General features: G+C 38.1%; 1 protein-coding gene across 30 annotated transcripts in view; it reads left to right on the top strand.

The window, feature by feature from the left end:
* srcin1a (SRC kinase signaling inhibitor 1a) overlaps positions 1-19,851 on the top strand; it is a 121,623-nt gene that overhangs the window by 43,016 nt on the left and 58,756 nt on the right. For 9 of the 30 annotated variants that reach the window (XM_089128664.1, XM_089128655.1, XM_089128666.1 and 6 more), the window contains exons 1-2: positions 11,299-11,353; positions 11,706-12,022. In XM_089128664.1, the coding sequence (XP_088984790.1) occupies positions 11,729-12,022 (294 nt within the window). In that variant the 5' untranslated portion in view covers positions 11,299-11,353; positions 11,706-11,728. Of the gene's footprint in view, positions 1-10,211; positions 10,299-11,298; positions 11,354-11,702; positions 12,023-19,851 lie in introns of those variants that run through there. The other 21 variants (XM_089128684.1, XM_089128685.1, XM_089128682.1 and 18 more) reach the window with 8 other exon arrangements.

Raw genomic sequence — 19,851 nt, 5'->3', positions numbered from 1 at the left:
AGTTAATAGGTTTGTTGAATCAGATTCATTCAAACACACTGATTAATTCAGGAACAAATCAAGTGACTGCTTTCATAAGTGAGACATTGAATCATTTACTCAACCTGTCCATTCAAACAATGATTAATTTAAGAACGAAACAAGTTACTGCCCTCATAAGTGAGTCACTGAATCATTCACTCAACCGATTTGTTTCTAAAGCACTAATTTATACCCAAACGAATCACTACAGTAGTGTTGATCAGCACTTTATACTTGTTCATTCGTCAGTGCAAAAAGGTACAACATAACTGGTAATAATGTGACTTAAGAGACATTCAATATTAACTTATTGTTCATTAAAATATCATACTGGTGATTGAGCTCTAGGTCTGAGCATATAATCTCGACTGTGAGTAGGTCACAGGTACAGCCTACTTATATATTTTAGATTTACATTATTTTACATCTCTGATTGACTGCTATCTGAAACCACTCTGCGGCAACAGTGTTCTGCTAGCCTGAAGATCTGTGGAGCAAATCTGCCAGCAGATGAAATGTTTCTCTTTCACAGCTCCTTTAATGGTGTCTCTGTTGGTTTACAGAAGCATATTAAAGATAAAATCCACAGAGACATACTTAAACACACGCACCCACACAATATGTGTATTAAAATATTAATTTTTAGGTTTAAAAACGTCCTTTGTCTTATCAAACATTGACATAGTTAGCAGTCTTGTTATTGTAATTACTCGTGGGAAGAGTCTCCGCTGTAAACTGTAACTCTTGTTTAGTTTAATTAAAGAGGCTGCTATTAACACTATGGGAAGTAATCCGCCCCGACCATGGTGAGTGAATGTTTGTGTAACGGTTTTGTGAACATCAAGGGCAAAACCAGATTGATTCTCAATCTCACTGTTTGAGTCTGATCAAATCTTGATCTAAGCAGATCTAAATAATGAACTCTTCTCAAACATCTGATGTTTAAAACAGAGAGACGGGAGTGCATGCAGCAGGTTGAGAAGTCACTGTGTGCTGCTACTTTTGTTTGCTTTTCTCAGTCTGTGGTTGTCTGTGAATGTGTTTCTGATTGTGTGACTCATTCATAATGGACTTGTTAGAGAAAGAGTTGTTTCTCAGTCAGTTTGATGGCCCCTAGGCAGTAATAACAATTATACAACAGCAAAGAGCTGTTAAGAGAGACAAAAAGTGGGGAGTTATTGAACAGTTGCAGTGGTTTAGTTTTGTTCAAGAACGTCTGACCGATGGCACCTCCTCCCGCTGGATGGATTTTACATATCTCATATGATTAGTTGCTTTCTGTTGTTGTTGTTCGTGTTCAACTGGTTATTCTCTGTGTCTATCCACCAGACTGATTCACCCTAAATAAGCCATTACACTTGATAGGGCTCCATTTATAGTATGCTTTTAAAAATAATGTTTTGAATGTGAAATGTGCAACATTTAAAATACCATTGGATTTAATTAGTTTAATTCAATTAGTTCTTACCGTTCTTTCTGGTTGTGATGTCTAAAGCAAAAAGAGACTTCATGGGATTTATTTTTCCATTTTGTCAAATAATGTGTTCATGATATCATGAAAAGATGATTAAACCATAGAATAAAATAAACAAATAATTTCGAATAAAAACAATCAAATAAAATGGTGACCTTTTATTTTGATGGTCCCCTATGTTGACTACAATTAATGTGCCAAGTTCTGCCGACTTATTCATCTAACCCTAATCCCTATTCTACTGTATACTATATCCATACTCTTTGGCTCCACGTCCGCGACTAAGTTACGTCCGCGACTTGACTGCTCTATTATACAGGTAAGCAAATGTACATAAAACAATGTTATATAACGTTAGCTCAACATGATGACATGTTCGATGGCCAGTATGTTATCCTAATGTTGATCTAGCTTACTGCTAAAGTTTCGTGTAGCAAACGAACTAACACGTAGACAGTATAACACTATAACTTTCAACGTACATTTAAATGTCGTTTAGTGTGATAGTGTAACGTTAGACCAAGTGAAGCAGCGCTGCGTTGACTCAGAAGTTTAGTTTGTTTAATAAACTGACCTGTGTGAGTAATCCAGCACTTGCGGGTAGTTCGGTACAATTAATTGTCCTTATACCTTTAACGTTATGTCCGCGGGACTCGCGTGTTCATGTTAAAAACATGAATGTTTGCACTTATCCATAAACATTATTAGATCCATCCATCAGCTTGACAGCAAGTCCCATCATTCATCTCATTACTGCGTCATAAACCTACGCCTTTGTTATCGTTGGAAACTACACCCTCTTGTGGCGAAAAAAAAAAGCCAACTATTGTGCCTTTATACAGTAGATATGTTTGGTCAAAGGGAATACATTGTGTAATCCCTGTAGTTTTATTATAATACTTATAAATTTGTTACATGCATGTATTAGTATAGTGCTATTCTGGGTACTCAAAATGCTTTACATTATGGAAGTGCAAGAATCTCCTCAACCACCAGCAATATGCAGCATCCACATGATGCGAAGGCAGCCATATTGTGCCAGAAATCATCACCACCAGGGCCTGAAGTTAATTTTTTTGGCCACCGGCCACTGTGGCATGTGGATTTAAAAATTCACCTGCCACAGAGACTTTTTACCAGCCATTTTTTTTTTGCCTCATAAACGTAAAAAAAAAAAAGAAAAAAAAAAACGGGAATTTCACAATATTGTTCTTTAACTTGTAAGAACACACATTTAAGTGCTGTCAAGTAATAATAACTCTAATAACATACATTTAAAAAAAAAAATCTTTTTATTCATTGATTTTGACAGACACACACACACACACACACACACACACACACACAACATATATAGTATATACTCAACAGATAGACCTACCGCAGCTCGTAAACAAATCACACGCGGCTGTGTTGATGGCGGATTTAGTCACGTACAGGTCTTACTCTTAACAGCTTTTAGTTACAGCGTTCAGGAACGGTTAAATATCAACTAAATACTGTTATTACTGATAAAATTACCAGGTACCGGACATTTTCTCACCGGTTCCCAACTCCCAACATGCACAGTTGCACACGCACACACATCTGTGCAACTGTCATTGTACTGTAACCTACAACAGCGACGCGTTACATTATCTCATCCCATCTCATCAACAGTTTAATACTCGCACACGTAGTCAGAAAAAGAGCCTCATCTTCTTTCTGATCGCATGAACGTTACGAAACAACAGTCGCTGTCATAAATCAGCCGCTCACGAACCTTGCCATTGCCGCCGATTGTTCACTTTGTATTAAAATGTCTTCTTTACTTTTCTTTTTCTCATCCTCATCTTTTTGTTGGCTGTTTGTTTTGTTTCAGCTGGCCTCTTTACCCCAGTAATGTGCCGCCACATTTTAGCTAAAGTCCACCGCAATAGCGGACTTCGTTGAAATGTAAAAATCCTAATGAATCACTCAATTCTCATTGGCTGCCTGCCAATGTGGCAGGTAGATTGACAGTGTTACCCGCCAATAGCAAAATTCACCCGCATTTGGCAGGTGGTCGGGTGTTAATTTCAGGCCCTGATCACCACACACCAGCTTATTGGTGGAGAAGAGAGAGTGATGATCTCAATCAGTATATGAGGATGATCAGGAGGCCATGATGGACAGAGGCAAGTGGGTAAATTTGGCCAGGATGCCTGGGTTACATCCCTAATCTTTCTTCAAAGAACATCCTGGAATTGTTTATGACCACAGAGAGTCAGGACCTCAGTTTAACACCTCATACGAAGGATGGTGCGTTTTGACAGTATAGTGACCCTGTCACTACTGGGACTTTTGGATCCACCATAGGTTGAGCACCCCCTGCTAGCCTCACTAACTTCCAGCAACAACCTAGTTTTCCCAGGAGGTCTCCCAGCCAGGTACTGACCAGGCACAATGCTGCTTGGCTTCAGTGGGCAACCAGTCTCGGGCTACAGGGTGATTACAGGCTTTTGTTTTTGAATGGCTGTCAGAGAAATATGGAGAAATATGTTTTTGCTGCCAAGGATTGATGGGGTTATGATAACCAACAAAACTTTGGCTCCTTGGGTAGCACTAGTGAGATGGAGATGACACATTTCACCTTTGAAAAGGTTCTTGGTGAAAAGCCAGTGCTGTTGTTGAGCAGCCAAACTCTAGAGGCCATTGTAAAACAGGCTGTTGCTTTTGTGTGTGTGCACTAAAACACGGATAAACAACAGCCTCCAATGTTTAGTACTGGCTTTAATGTTAATGTTTTTAACAATAAGCTAAATAAACTTTAGGGTAATTCCATTAAGTGAGTTAATGTATATATGATTGTTTAGGACAAACACTTTGTACCTGTTTGTCCTAAATATATACAGTACACACAAACACTACCATTCAAAAATTTGGGAGCAGTAAGAGTTTTTAATATTTTTGAAAGAAGGCTCTCATGCTCACCAAGGCTGAATTTATATGATCCAATATACAGTAAAAGCAGTGAATATTATAAAATATCATTACAATTTCAAATAAGTGTTTTCTATTTTAAAATGCAATTTATTCCTGATCTAAAAGCTTTTTTTTAGCTCTTCAGTGTCACACAATCCTTCAGAAATCATTCTAATATGATGATTTTATGCTCAAAGATTTCTTTTTATTCTCAATGTTGAAAACAGTTGTGCTACTTAATATTTTTGTGAATACCAGGTTACATTTTTCATTATTCTTTGATGAATAGAAAGTTCAAAAGAACAACATTTTTTTTAACAGATCTTTAGTAATATTACAAATGTTATTTTTGATCAATTTAATGCATTCTTGCCTTATAAAAGTGTTATTTTAAAAAATGACTAAGCCCAAACTATATGAATATATGTTCAATCTAGCCAAAGTCCAAGTATGTCAGGATGTCCCATCAAAACCAATCGGTGCATGACGCCCTCTGCCTGTTTCCTTCCTGTTTTTCCTCTGCCTCCCCATCATTCATAAGCTCCACCCCCTCCTCTCTCCTCTCCATATACTCCTGATTGGCTCCCAGGTGAGCAGAAGGCAGCTTGTCTCCCTAATGGCAGCATGAGTGCATTTCACTGTGGTTTAAAGAACAGCCAGGTGAAGATGAGAAGGGAGGCATTAAAGAATGTGCGTTCAAGTTGCTCAAATTAAAGTGCTGTTTGTGTGCTTCAATGCAAAGTATGTAGCCTTAGTTGTTATTGCTGGTTCTTCACTGTCCAGTGTCCTAGAATGTTCCAGGAGTAATCTCTTCTCTTATTGGTCACCCGTTTCACAGGTGTATTTTGCATGCAGCTGCTGCCACACAGTTCCACTTAGTTAGAAGTCATGTACTCTTACCAAAATAATGTTCTTTTGTTAAAGGGTTAGTTCACCCCAAAATTAAATTTTTTTTTAGTAATTACTCACCCTCATGTTGTTCCAACCCCGTAAGACTTTCGTTCATCTTTGTAACAAAAATTACAGCTCATTCTCACCCCCAAGGCGCCCTTTAGCGTCAGTTAGATGACGCCCTAGGATCGCGTGTACCCTACCCCCACCCCACACCTAAACCTAACCGCGTCCTCTAACAGACACTTTCCTTTAGCGTCAGTTAGATGACGCCGTAGGATCGCGTCATGTAAGTGACACTAAAGGGCGCCTAAAACGTCAAATATTGAAGCATGGTCAAAGGTGACGCCTTGGGGTGAGAATGCGTTGAAAATTAAGATATTTCTCCTTAAGGGATCGAAACTTGCCGGCCCAGAAAAGTTATTAAAGACCATTGTTAAAATACAGTGGCTCAACCTCAAGTTTATCGAGCGACGAGAATACTTTTTTGTGCAAAAAACAAACTATTCATTTCCTTCTCTGTGGGCCGTGAGAGTTCACGTAGTGATATTGCGCAAAGCTTTTAGGTTGTACGTCACACGTAGGCTCACTATTGGCCGACACTAGTCATGTGTGTGAAGCGTGGGACGTATAACAGAAGCTTTGCGCAACATCACTACGTGAAATCTCGAGGCCAACTGAGAAGGAAATCAATAGTTGAATTAAGTCATTATTTTTGTTTGTTTTTTTGCGCACAAAAAGTATTCTCGTTGCTTGATAAACTTAGACTATTTTAACGATGTCTTTCATTACTTTTGGGCCGGCCAGTTTCGATCCCTTAAGAAGTCTATGGAGGAGTGATCCAGCTCTCAGATTTAATTAAAAACATCTTCATTTGTTTTCCGTAGATGATCGAAAGTCTTACGGGGTTGGAACAACATGAGGGTGAGAAATTACTGACATAATTTTCTTTTTTGGTTGAACTATCCCTCTCATAGGTTTGAGAGGTGGCGTCTCGCCAAATCTCGCGAGATTAGAATCACAGCTTGCTTTGCGGCACGACGTCACATACATCAACGACATATGAAGCAGCCTCCATGGAAAACAGTAGCACGCATTTCAGACGTGAATCACGGCTAAGTCAACGAAGAAAATTAAGATAGCCCGGACAGAAGAGTGCAGAGACGGCTCTAAGCGAGTAACGTTAAATACAAATACTCCACAGCGACTCTAGGGGTCGCTGTTTGACAAAACCAGCAACTGCATAGTATGCCTTTAAAGATGGGACTGATGCCATTCTCTTTCATAGTTGTGATACAACAAGTCTCTTGAATAAAAACACGGTAATGCAATGTTTTCTTCAGAAGTACTCCCTTTAGCACACAGTAGTTCTTCACAACAGTGGGATGAAGATGGCATAGTGTTTAGTGTTTGTTCACTCTCATGTTCTCTCCCCCACTCTCTCTTGCTCGCTAAACATCATTGTTCACTTGTACTTTTGAAAAGGTCTTGCTAACACATTCTCAGGCTGTTGTTTTGCATTGATTTAGCCTGTCAGGGTAATTCTAGCTTGGCGTCTGTGATGGATAGAGGCAAACAACTTGTCTCCAATTCTGGCATTATGTGCTCTCTCTCTCTCTCTCTCTCTCTCTCTCTCTCTCTCTCTCTCTCTATCTCTCTCTCTCTCTCTCTCTCTCTCTCTCTCTCTCTCTCTGTGCCTGTGGCAGTTACCTGCTTTAGCACATCAGATTGGCTGACTTTCTTTGCTGATGATGATATCTGCTTCCATGCACGGTTCAAATCAATGCCCCTCTCCTTTCTTTAACCTCAGGACGGTTATTTTCGCTACACCATTTTGTCTTTATTAGGAAGAGTTAGCAGAGATTATATGATCTGAGATGAAAGAAGGAGACAACAGGGTGTAGTTTTCTTGGTATCAACGCTTCAAAGCCAAACGCTTTTGGCTTTATTGCATCAGTCTGGTCCATTGTGGTCTTAAATTCAGCCAAAGCGGTCCCCTTTGCAACTGGCTGCTGTACTTTAATGTAATACAGCTGAAAGTAGAGCATTATGTGATTGTATTATTTATCATACTAGTAAATGTAATACTGTATTTTTTGCATAGTAATCATACTTCAACTAGTTTATTAGTATCTATCTATCTATCTATCTATCTAAATGTAATACTGTATTTTTTGCATAGTAATCATACTTCAACTAGTTTATTAGTATCTATCTATCTATCTATCTATCTATCTATCTATCTATCTATCTATCTATCTATCTATCTATCTATCTATCTATCTATCTATCTATCTATCTATCTATCTATCTATCTATCTACCTATCTATCTATCTATCTATCTATCTATCTATCTATCTATCTATCTATCTATCTATATATCTATCTATCTATCTATCTATCGATAGGCCATCAAAACCAGTGTAAATCAGCAACCAGCCACCATTGGCTTTTATTAGTGCAGTCACCAATATATAATGTTCTTTCAACAAAATACTAATAAACAACTTCAACACAGTGATATCACTCAATTATGCAGCATGTTTAAGTGAATTGAACATGTCCTTCTTGCCTCCATTCAAAGCTCTCATTGCTAAAGCTATACTGTTTAGTCACATTGTCAGGGAGTATTAGTGGTTAAAACTCCCTAGAGCAAGTATCATGGTAAGTCGGTATCAGTTCCGTCTGTCCTTCAACAGGCTGCAGTCTGAAAGATAATGCTCCTTCTCGGGAGAGTTTAAGTGCTATTAACGAATTCAATGCTAACAACATTAACCACAAGGTCATTCAATTTAACCATTTCTCTGGAGCACTGCTGTCTATTACTCCAGAACAACCCTGATGTTTGTTTAAAGCACCAGGCTCTGCTTTATAACATACCAGCTGCTTTCAGATTCAATTCTTTAAATAATATGTGAATAATTCATTGGATGGTAATAGTGTTTTTAGCCCCAAGCTTCCTGAAAAGGGGTGAAGGGGCAATAGGGAGACCATGGAGACAGTTGAGATGGTGAAAATAGTGATTCACATCCCATTGAGTTGAAAGTACATGATATGATGTTTCGTATGATGAGAGAGAGAGAGAGAGAGAGAGAGAGAGAGAAGAGAGAGAGAGAGAGAGAGAGAGAGAGAGAGAGAGAGAGAGAGAGAGAGAGAGAGAGAGAGAGAGAGAGAGAGAGAGAGAGAGAGAGAGAGAGAGACTTTGTGTTTTTACTTTCTTCATTCTATTTTCTCCAGTTTAGAGTGGCACATATTTAAATCTGTTAAAGTGCCATTTCATTTCAAGGAATGCTTTTAATGGCAAGCTCTCAAACGTTTCTCACTTTGACCTAAATTACATTTACAAAATCAAAAGAATATGAATAATCACACTTCAATTTAACAAACTTATATATAATTAGTTGTTGCACAGTATTTGTGCCATTTGCTACTTGTGACAGATATTTAAACTGCAATCAAAAGTCTGATTAGTAAGATGAGTTTTTTTTTTAAAGAAATGGCTAATTAAATTGACTAAAAGTGACAGCAACACAAGATTTCTATTTCAAATAAATGCTGTTCCTTTATTAAAGAATCCTGAAAAATTGTGTCAGTTTCCACAAAAAAATGAAGCAACACAACTGTTTTCAACATGGATAATAATAAGCAATGTTTCAGCATGATCATATAAGAATGATTTCTGAAGGATCATGTGGTGCGGAAGACTGAGTAATGATGCTGAAAATTTAGCTTTGACATCACAAGACAAATTTTCAAAATTTTGAACAAATTTTTTGATTAAAAATATTCGAATTCTTTCAAAAACGTTAAAAATCGTTCCGACCCCAAACTTTTGAACAGTGTATATTTGCTAATAGTTTGTCATAGAGCTGTTTGCCTGGTGGACATTTACTGTATATTTGGAAAAGATTTAGCTTAGAACAATTCTTCAATGGTGGCAAATTGCAGAAAAGCTTGAAAACCAACAGCCATTTGTTATTAAGGAACTGTGGGATGTATTAATAAGTGAATTGATGAATCTATAAAGTCAAGATGAATAAATGAATGAAAATATGAAGAGACAAATCAATGAAGATAATATACAGTAGCGTATCAAATCAAGGCAGCTGTCAGCAGTTTTGTTATGCTTGTTGTATGCAGGGTTTTTATGCAGTAATTATACATCACCAGAGGCTAGATTTTAGCCCACTAAAATATTCAGGTACTTCATGAACATTTTATTAGCAAAATTGCTCCACACAAGCGATCAGGACCAATACCTACTTTTCTGCCCTCACTCCCTGCTGGAAACTTTTCTTTCTTTCCAACACACACACAAACACCACACGTCATCAAAACATATACTCAATTATTTTAAGGTTTTGCTCATGAGAGGTTATGTTTGAATCTGTTAACAAAGAGAAAATAAGTAAAGGGCAGTGGCTGGAAGAATGGTAAAACATTTTAATGCAGTGTTTGTGTGTCTGTATTTGTTTGTTTAGGCATTCAGGATTCTGACAGTGAGTCTCATAAATTCTTGACAGAATCCTGGGAAGGTTTTCGCCTGGAACCCCTATCATATTGAGGACGTTTATCGAAAGCTTGTTTACACACACACAAACAAAACAACATCAGCAATGTGAAACGTTTTTTTTTTTTTTCCTATTGGGGAATCATGCCTCGGTGTAAGATTTCATTTTTTGTAATACTGACTGAACAATGTTTCTTATTCCTTTTGCATTATACAAAAGAGAGAGATGATTTGGGAATCAGTTCTTTCCAACAGCACCAAAGGCAATTATTGTGCACGTGTATGAAAGAGAGATTAAGCGAATGAAAGAGAGCGAACAAGATAGAGAGAATGAGGAGCTTAACCATGGTCGATGTTCTTTTTTTTTCCAGCTAATGTTGGGGCCTGCTTTCCGAAGCAAGGTAACAACACCAGCCACTCCCATATCTCCTCATGTCGGCCTGCCTCTGGCCAATCAGGTTGGCCTGTCATTTTGTTTTTCTGGTTTTGTCAATTGTATGTCAAAGTTTTGTCTCCACATACTACCCGACCACAACGAATTGCTGTTGTCTACGTGCCATTTGCGTTAGCTGCTGTTCCAGGCCGTCTTTGTGAGCGAGATAGGGGGAAAGAATGAGAAATTGCAGAGGGAAGTTAAACTTAATGCGCATTAGGTTGTGCCTCTTCCCCTTGGAGGCAGTTTGGGAATGTATGTGTTCAAACTGAGGGGGCACGTAAACCAAGGTGTCAAGTTTTGGCTGGTTAGCATGGTTTAGCTGGTAGATGCTACACAGTCTGGGAACTACCCATAAGACTTTTATCTTTAGAACACAAATGAAGTTATTCACTCATAATTTCTGTTCATCCATTGAAAGTCCTCGCAACCAAATTGTTTAGACAGAAAAAGTACAAAAAGACATTGTAAAAGCAATCAATATGAATGTGGTTTAATCTAGACAGGATCATTTTATATGATGATCAGATTTAATTTATCATATAAACTTCGATGCATAAACACAGAGCACATGAAATACGGTAAACACATGCAATGTGTCAACTTTTGCAATGTATTAATTTGAAGCGTGAAGGTTTTGTTTGCATGGGCTTTCAATGGAAACAGAAATCTCTCAGGTTTTATTAAAACTATCTTCACTGAGTTTCAAAGATGAACAAAAGTCATATGGGTTTGAAACGACATGAAGGGGAGTAAATAAGTGAAGTTTAATTTTGGGGGGGTGAACTATCCTTTAAAGTTGCTAAAAATCGCTCGAAAGTTTGTTTGTTTTTTCATTTCATCTGGTCTAGGCCACAAAGTGAGCCAGAACTACCACCAGTGCCCCCTCAAAAAATTGTACACGACTTGTAGTTATGTTTTTCAATGCTTTTCTCTCCCAGCTTATATAAACATATTTTTTCATGTGTGTATACATGATTGTGCATGTGTGGAGGGTTGTGATCCAGCATGTGTCCTGTCCTCAGAAAGCAAGGAACGCCACTTCAGATGACAAAGGCGAACCGACAGGCAAAGCAAAATGTAATCTCTTACAGAGAAATTTTGTCTCCATTCTTTTCTCTGATCTATAGCTCAGTGCTTTTGCTTCTCCTTAGTTCCCTCTTTTCGACTAAACCTGAGATCAATAGCACTGCAGGGAGCAGACACTCGCTCTTGTGCTCTTTTCTGTTGTAACAAGTCTAACATCTCATCCCATTTCTCTCTCTTCCTCCCCTTCATCCCATTCTCCTCCACCATCTGTCTCTGTGAATGCATTTGCGCTGTTGCATGCATGCGTGTGGTCGTGCATGACCGTATGAATGCGTGTGTGCTGGTGCCACACTTCTCACATTCCTCAACTCCTCGTCCCCCTTTCACCCCTCTCTCAAAGCAGACCCGGAGCGTGGCGGAGGTCACATGATCTCCACCGATGACCTGGAGTACCCGCGTGAATACCGCACGCTGGGAAACAGCACGCGCCGCTTCTCCAACGTGGGGCTGGTCCACACCTCTGAGCACCGGCACACGGTCATCGCCGCCCAGAGCCTGGAGGCTCTCACCAACCTGCACAAGGCCGACATGGAACGCAAGCGGGACGCTTTCATGGACCACCTGAAGAACAAGTACCCACCCCAGCACTCCCTACCGCCCTCTCCATCCCCCTCGCACGGCAGCATGAGGGGCAGCTCGGAGAGAAACGCACGTGAACAGGTATGTACAAGGCTTATCTTGTGTGATGTTGCTGGATAAACATTGTTGTGATGAAACAACATCCTGATTCACCAATCATATTCAAGATTTGGGCTGGGGCTTGAACAAAAATCATATCAAACCCCCATGGTCTTAGAGGTAGCTAATGGTTGGGGATACAGATTTGTATGCAATATTTATTTTAGTTCATTTAGTTTTGTGTTTTTGTATTTTATTTTCTTACTACTAATAACTGTTAATATTTTTATTATGACTATTTTTGTTGGATCAAGTTTTTTTTATTTTAGTTGATTATTTAAATAATAATACTTTGATAGTGCAGTATGTTCTATTCATGTTGTTATATTTAGCTTTTTTATACATATTTTCTTTTTTTCTATTTATTTATTTATTTATTATACATTTTTTATACATATTTTCAATCTATTTTGTATTAATTGGATGTCATTAGATAGCATATTAGATGTGATGTTTTAAACTACTGTTAAAAAGTTTTATTGTTTTTAATTTTTTAATGCTTTTGAAAGAAGTCTCTTATGCTCACCAAGGCTTATTTGATGATATATATATATATATATATATATATATATATATATATACAGTAAAAACAGAAATATTGAAATATCACTACATGGTTTTCAATTTGAACATATTTTATAATATAATTTATTCCTGTGATGTCAAAGCTGGATTTTCAGCATTATTACTCCAGTTTTCAGTGTCACATGATCCTTCAGAAATATGATGATTTGATGCTCAATAAATATTTCTGATTATTATCAGTGTTGAAAGTGCGTGTACGTGCAATCGTAAAAAAAATAGTTAGATTAGTTCAATATTGCCTTTTTATTTAAGATTAAGTCTCTGATTGATTGATAGGAATATTTTTGTCAGGATGTTGATTCAGGAACAGGCTTGTGTAAATTACATTAAGCATGCATGGATACATGTTCACACACACAAGATTCACAACACAAGGTTTTGAAATTCTACCTATCCAAGAGGTCTTCTGAAGGAGACTTTGACGTGTACATATAAACACTTCAGTCACTGACTCAATATATGCCCCCATCTTCCCAGCTTTCACAAAGCTTGGCATTGAAACATTTTGTACTCTCCTAGAAAATTGGCAGTTGTAAGCTAGGGAAACAGCAGTCACTGTGAGTGGAACAACTGGTTCTTATGGGGGAGGGTGACGTAATGTTGAATTCAAATATGGATGATGTCACTGCATCAAACCAACATCGGCCAATCAGCTGTGTGCATGAAGAGAGAGAGAGAGACACGCAGGTACTAGACATTTACGCACAAGTCTGTCAAAATCCGCCTACGCTGATATTTTTAGAGGGATGAGTGTTGAAAAAGAGGCTTTGCTTCAGTATTCTACTGTAATTATACTCATCAGCTCTTTATCTCTCCATCTATATATCTTCTATATAGAAAATGATTTACTGTGCAAGCCTTTTTTTCCTTTCCTTGTCCCTACCAGGTTTCTTAACCTAGTTTTAAGGGATAGTTAAGCCCAAAAATGAAAATTCTACCATTATTTACTTACTCTCATGCCATTCAGAGAGCACAATGGTCTATGTAAAGCCGATATACATTACATTATTGATTATTTGTATTAAAGAATAAAACATGCTACAATTACAACAATTTACAAATTACAACAGAACAGTTTAACAACGCCATTAAACTAATGAAGATGAAGAATGAGAAAGTTCTTAGAGCTTTCAAAATGAAAGTCCAGATGTTAACTTACCAAAATAAAAGTCTGAACACCACTAGTTTAAATGTTGCTCTCTTCCATGCAGTTACAATGAATGGCATCTAAAAAATATTTCGTATATATTTTAGAATTGTAAGGGATCATAAAACTACTACATGACTGAAACTGAAATCGATACTTGACACTTGAAAGTCACCCTTATTGACTATAACAGCACAATCCTTCTGTTTCACTGCAATTCTTGAAGGATTGGAACAATTTTGAGGTGAAATATCCATTTAACTAGCTTGATCAGCTGGTTGACCAGCATGTTTTGTTGGCAAACAACATGGCTATGGTAGTCCACTATTTAAAGTAGCACCAAACCAGCATACACATGGAAAGCTAGTCTTTTCAGCAGGGCTGTTTCAAAAGTGTCTCTTTGTCTTTTTATCACCTATTTGACGCTCGTTCATCCACGTGTATCTGATTCTCATCACCGTATATACCTGTGTGTGACACTATTGCCCGGCAAGTGTGTGAGATGATAGGATCAAATGAGAGAGAGAGAGAGAGAGAGACAGGGAGGTAGTGTGAGAGACAGGTGGAGTCCATAGTTGCCAAGGCAACACCGTCCTTATATGGAAACTGGTGATATCATATTGCAAAGGTCAGCCTGGAGAGAATGAGAAACCAATAGAACAAGGAATGAAGAGTGTGTGTGTGTGTGTGTGTGTGTGTGTGAAAGAGAGAGAGTGAGGGCAACAAAAAACAGAAAGCGACGAAAAAGGGGAAGGGTTTTGGAATATCCTCAACCTTGAAGGAAGACGCATCACAGGAATTCCTCCTTATTTATTTGCCTATCTGCAGCCTGTGTGGACTAATAGAAAGGGGGAGGGGAAGAAGAGAGGGAAAGAGCCGACAGATGAGTGCAACGGTGTGTAAACCGGCAGGAGGAGAGTTAATTACCCTCTGCCAGCCTTTTCCCGAGACTCCAGCACGGAAGAGTTAAAGCAGCAGCCAGTAGCCAGTCGATGCTGTAATGAATTAAATAAAGAACCTGCCGTCGCATGTGCTGGAGACAGAGAGAGAGGGCAGGAATAAGAGAATGAGTTGCACACCTGACAGCCAGCTGCTGATACTGAAGGCATCTAGATTGTGTGCATGTGCGTTTGTGTGTGTAGGGAGGACGCACACTCACTAGCGTACACGCATGCTGGTGCAGGTGAGATTCGACCAGGCGACTTCATTTGTTTGGTTGTTGCGAGATTGGCTGATGTGGTGACTGGTCAGAAACTAACTGGGTTTGATTTTTGCATATGTGACTAGTGTGAGTGTATGTGTGTGTGTGTGTGTGTGTGAATGTGCATGTCAGGGAGAGGGAACATGTGTGAATGGATGTATTCGTATTGTGTGTTCATGTGAGAGGGAAGGTAAGAGCTGTTTTGCATGCAGGTCAGGTGGTGTACAGCTCCGGTAGTCTTGCTGGGCTGACACATGTTTCTGAGAGATGGCGACTAATCAGGATCAGATGCAACTAGTATTCAGGCCTTATTGTTGTGTTTAGTGCACATGCTTTTGCTTTAATAAAAATGCATTGGGTTGTACTGCTGATGGATATGTGCACACGGGGGCATTTGACCTGCAAACAAATGCCACCACGTTACAGATGCATGCAGACGGTGGATTTAAAGGGGGGCATGTACTAATGCACTTTTGAGGTATTTTATTTTTCCTCCTGAGTAATGCTAGTCAGGGATTGTTGCACAAAAAACAGTCATAATTTGTATTTCTATAGGCCTACCCTCTTAGCATTTAACATCAAACAACTTTTCTTGTTACTGTACCTTTAAGAATGTAGGGTTGGGTTATGTAAATAACCTCTGATAGGTTAACTTCCATGTACCAAAGCAGTTCAGTGCTGATGCTTTTCTTGTGACCATTTGTTTTGAGGGTCTCTGATTTTGTGACTACATAAATTACTCTTTAAGCTAGTGCTTCAGTGCCATATGTTGATAAAAAGGCACAATATTGTTATAAAATCTACTTCCGAATTTAAATTAAAGCAGAATTTTCAGGTATGTTGAATAACTGAATAAAGTACCTAAGATTGTGCCTATGTGATCTATGTCTCTGCATGTTGATGTCAAATTTGGAGAAAGTTAGACTGTTTTTTTACGGAACAACTTGTTTTAGAGCAGATTAGCATTTTGAATTATTTCAACCCTCTTTTTTTGCTGTAATTGTCCATCTAAAACTAATGCTAGTACCAGTCTGTGTGATGTAGGGAAGGAGCTTTACATTCTGAAAAAAAAAAAAAATCTTGTACATGATTCATCCCTTTTTAAATAATTCCTTTCAGCTGCACCTGTTTTATCAATTAACCCTTAAGTATGCTGTTGATTTTCCCCTGGCAAAAGCAGCCGCAACTTAGACAGCCAATTATCCCCCATTTCGGAGTAGTTTCTTAGCAACTGAGGATGCGGGCCTCGTACTGCTCCATGGAATTCTGCTTGTTAGGGGAAAATAACATCACTAAGCCACAGCTCGCTGAAGCGCCCCTCAATTATGACCCAATACGATGGTGTTAATAGTTGTGTTATTTCAGTTATTTATAAAAAGCTATGTCAAAAAGAGAAATTTAGGGCTGTCACATTGAAATGTTTTAGGAGACTTTTCAGTTCTTTGAATTTTTCACTTCCTCTGTGGTTTGGCCGGAGACCACAGCACAAATTGGTCAAATGGCCATGGAAGTGTGTGTGTGTATAACCTAACAGTACTTTTCAGACAATTTTCCTGAAATATTTTGCAAGGAGTTCACTAGTGATGTCGTCAAAAGCGAAAGGGGTTCCTAAATAGATAATATTAATAATATTATGTGTATAATATAATACAAATTATATATCTGTCTGTGTGTATGCATGTATAGTAATTTAACATATTTACTTTGCTTTTGTAAATTCTACGAATTTGTTAATAAGTCTCATTTAATTTTACATTTTATCAAAAATGGCTTTTTTTTTTACAATAGAACAAAAAAATGAAGACTGAAAATATTATTAAATTCTAAAATGGATCAGTCAAATTAAAATGCAATATTGTTGAATGTCTCTCTACTGTAGATTAACTTTTTGAAGAAAGTTTCTTAAAGGTCTCCTGACATGGGGTTATTTTATTATTTTATAATGTTTCCTGGGTTGCCCTTATAATGTTAGTATGTGTTTTAGATAAAAAAATAGGCATTTTTCCTCTGATTTGAACGCTCTGTTTGAAGGGGCGTGTCTGCTGTGGGATTCAGTGTAGCCAGCCACTGCTGTGATTGGCTGACATGCTTGCATATGAAATAGCTACATATTACATGTGAAACTCTCTTGAATACTTTTACTACGGCTATTACACGTTTTTTTTTTTGTTTGTTTTTTTTTTTTACTATTACAGCTATCGAGATTAACGAATCGTGAAAGGTTTTTGGGAAAAGTATTTAGGTCTATTCCCATCACATAAAATGTTGCCGGGATGAGCATTGAGCAAGCAGATGACAGTCTGTTGATGGCGAGAATGAAGATCTTTTGTCATTGCAATGCAGTTTCTGCACTCTCTCTAATGCTTTCACCAAAGCACACTTGATGGTGTAAATACAGTAAGAGCTTCGTTGTGCAGTGTCGCATGCGTCATTGATTTCATAACGAGTTGTCCAGATAAACTTGCGCTGTGTGGAAAGATTGTTCTTTGATCGCTTTCTGTATAATTTGTTCACAATTTAAATAAGATTATTTTCATCCTACTAAAATAAGTGATGTGAAGTTGATATTTTAATCACTGGCTTGACTTACTAATGCAGAAACAGTATTGAACGATCTTGAGAGAAAGATGAACTTGAACAATTAGGCTACACATCAGAAATTGCTGCTTGGTAGCTCGATCGATTTATTTTCAGACGTTCATCGGGGCCAGTTCTGTATTGGCCCAAGTTGAGGAAACTTGGGAAGTTGTGTTGGCGTATTTCCAGAGAAAATAAAAATTAACTCATTGATTTTTCAGAGGCTCTGATGAAGGAATTAAAAAATACTTTTGTGTTCATTTGTACATCCGAACACTGATCAACTGCCATGCTTCACTCGTTTGCAAGCCATGATATCTCTCGAGGAAAAACTCAAATCTTGCTTGCACGGTTATACTTCCAAGCTCATTTTCTCATGGGCGAGCCAAATTCTCTGGGCAGGCAAATCAGAGAAAAGGGAGGTTACCTTCAAGGAGATTCAAGATCAGCGCGTCTGAGCTTTCACTCTCTCAAAGTCAGAGAAAGATAGCCAAAGCTCGGTTTACACCAATTGAAATATCTAGCCACTGGGGGACCATATACAGGCTATAGGAGAAGTCATATTAATTAGTTAAAAAACCTCATGAAACCTTTAAAAAAATACCCTCCTCACCTTTTCAAAAAGAAAAAGATTCATAAAGTGACTTATCCACTTTTAACGCATTGAAATACAATTGTATTTTATGAGTAGGGTTTAAAGATAAAGAAATAGAAATAGAAATAGTCAAAAGCTTTTGCGTTGTATATATGCTGATAGGTGTCATTTTACCTAGACAGCAACATAGTGTTGGCCCATATGCAGCCCACATCTAGAATGCGTTGAATACACATGTACCAGATGTGGCCCGGATCTGGGCCGACACTATGTTGCCGTCTGGATAAGGTCCACTGTTTTATCGTCCAATTAATCTTAAACATGAAAATTCAGATTTATCCATTTCATTTAGATTTAAATTAGTGTTTGTAAGTGTGTTGAATGTAATTGTTGTATTGACTGGCTACACTGTTGTTCATTTTATGCTTGAGACAATCATGTCCCATGTAATATTATAGTGCTTTCGTTTGAATATTTAATATTACATCAATGAGCAGGCTCTTAAATCTCAAGCTGTTTCAAAGTACAGTTTATCCCCCTGGATCCCCCTGTCTTTAGGCTGAAGTTCAGTACCAGAAAACCCCCTTGGCAGCAATGCAGGTCCATCTGCCACTCAGTAGTAGTACCTGACCTCAGGTTACCCAGAATCAAGCCCCATGGGTGAGGCCGTGCCCTGCTTCTATCTGACCAATTCTGTCTGGAGGAGCATGCTGAATCAATCATTAAAGCAGCCCAGACAAAGAAACCAGTTAAACCTGCTCCATAAGAGAAAAAAAAAACACAGGATCATTTAAATCATTTTGTTTGGTTTCCCAGAGATCAGCGTCACAGATACACTAACCAACACTGAAATATAAATATTATACAAAATATATATACACTTTACATAGTGTATGTGTGTGTGTGTGTGTGTGTGTGTGTGTGTGTGTGTGTGTGTGTGTGTGTGTGTGTGTGTGTGTGTGTGTGTGTGTGTGTGTGTGTGTGTGTGTGTGTGTGTGTGTGTGTGTGTGTGTGTGTGTGTGTGTGTGTGCATGTAATATATTAGAACTATTTTATATTTTTGACCTTGTGGGGACATGTTTTTGGAAAACAAGTTGGTAACACTTTACTTGAAGGGGTGTGCATAAGACTGGAATTACACCTTCATAACCATGACATGACAAATGTCATGAATATGAAATTATGCATGTTTATGACAACTGTCATTAAGTGTCTTTCGCTCAATAATGACATTTTAAATGCAAATATGACATTGTTTAAGATGTCTTTGACACCTTGACATAAACCATCATAACCTGTCAGTGTCTTTGTCATGACAACTTGTCATTAAATCAAGTGAAACTGTCATGTGGTTGGCTTTGACATTGGCTGTCATGAGGCCATTATAACTGTGTCATGAATATTTTTCGTGACCTCAACTACAGTGGTACTAATTGAATTTGTAATTAAAAAGTTATAATGGCTTCATTACAGCCAATGTCAAAAGTCCCCATAAAACGTGAAAACCCAGTGTGTGTGTGTCAGGTATTTCCTTTTTGAAGAGACTCTGATGCAATGTGTGTATTCTGGTGCCTCAGCTTGTGGGTGTTTGTGTATTTGTCAATCTATGAAAACAGGTTTTCTGTACTGTTTCATGCTGTATATATCTCTCATATTGCTGATCCCTTGGGCAGTGCACAAAGTTGAAAGCAGGTGAATGAATACAA

The sequence above is a fragment of the Pimephales promelas genome, chromosome 3, assembly GCF_988280905.1.
Source record: "Pimephales promelas chromosome 3, fPimPro1.hap1.1, whole genome shotgun sequence".
Taxonomy (NCBI): domain Eukaryota; kingdom Metazoa; phylum Chordata; class Actinopteri; order Cypriniformes; family Leuciscidae; genus Pimephales; species Pimephales promelas.
The sequence above is the reverse complement of the archived record's forward strand: the minus strand, read 5'-3'. Positions and strand labels throughout refer to the sequence as shown.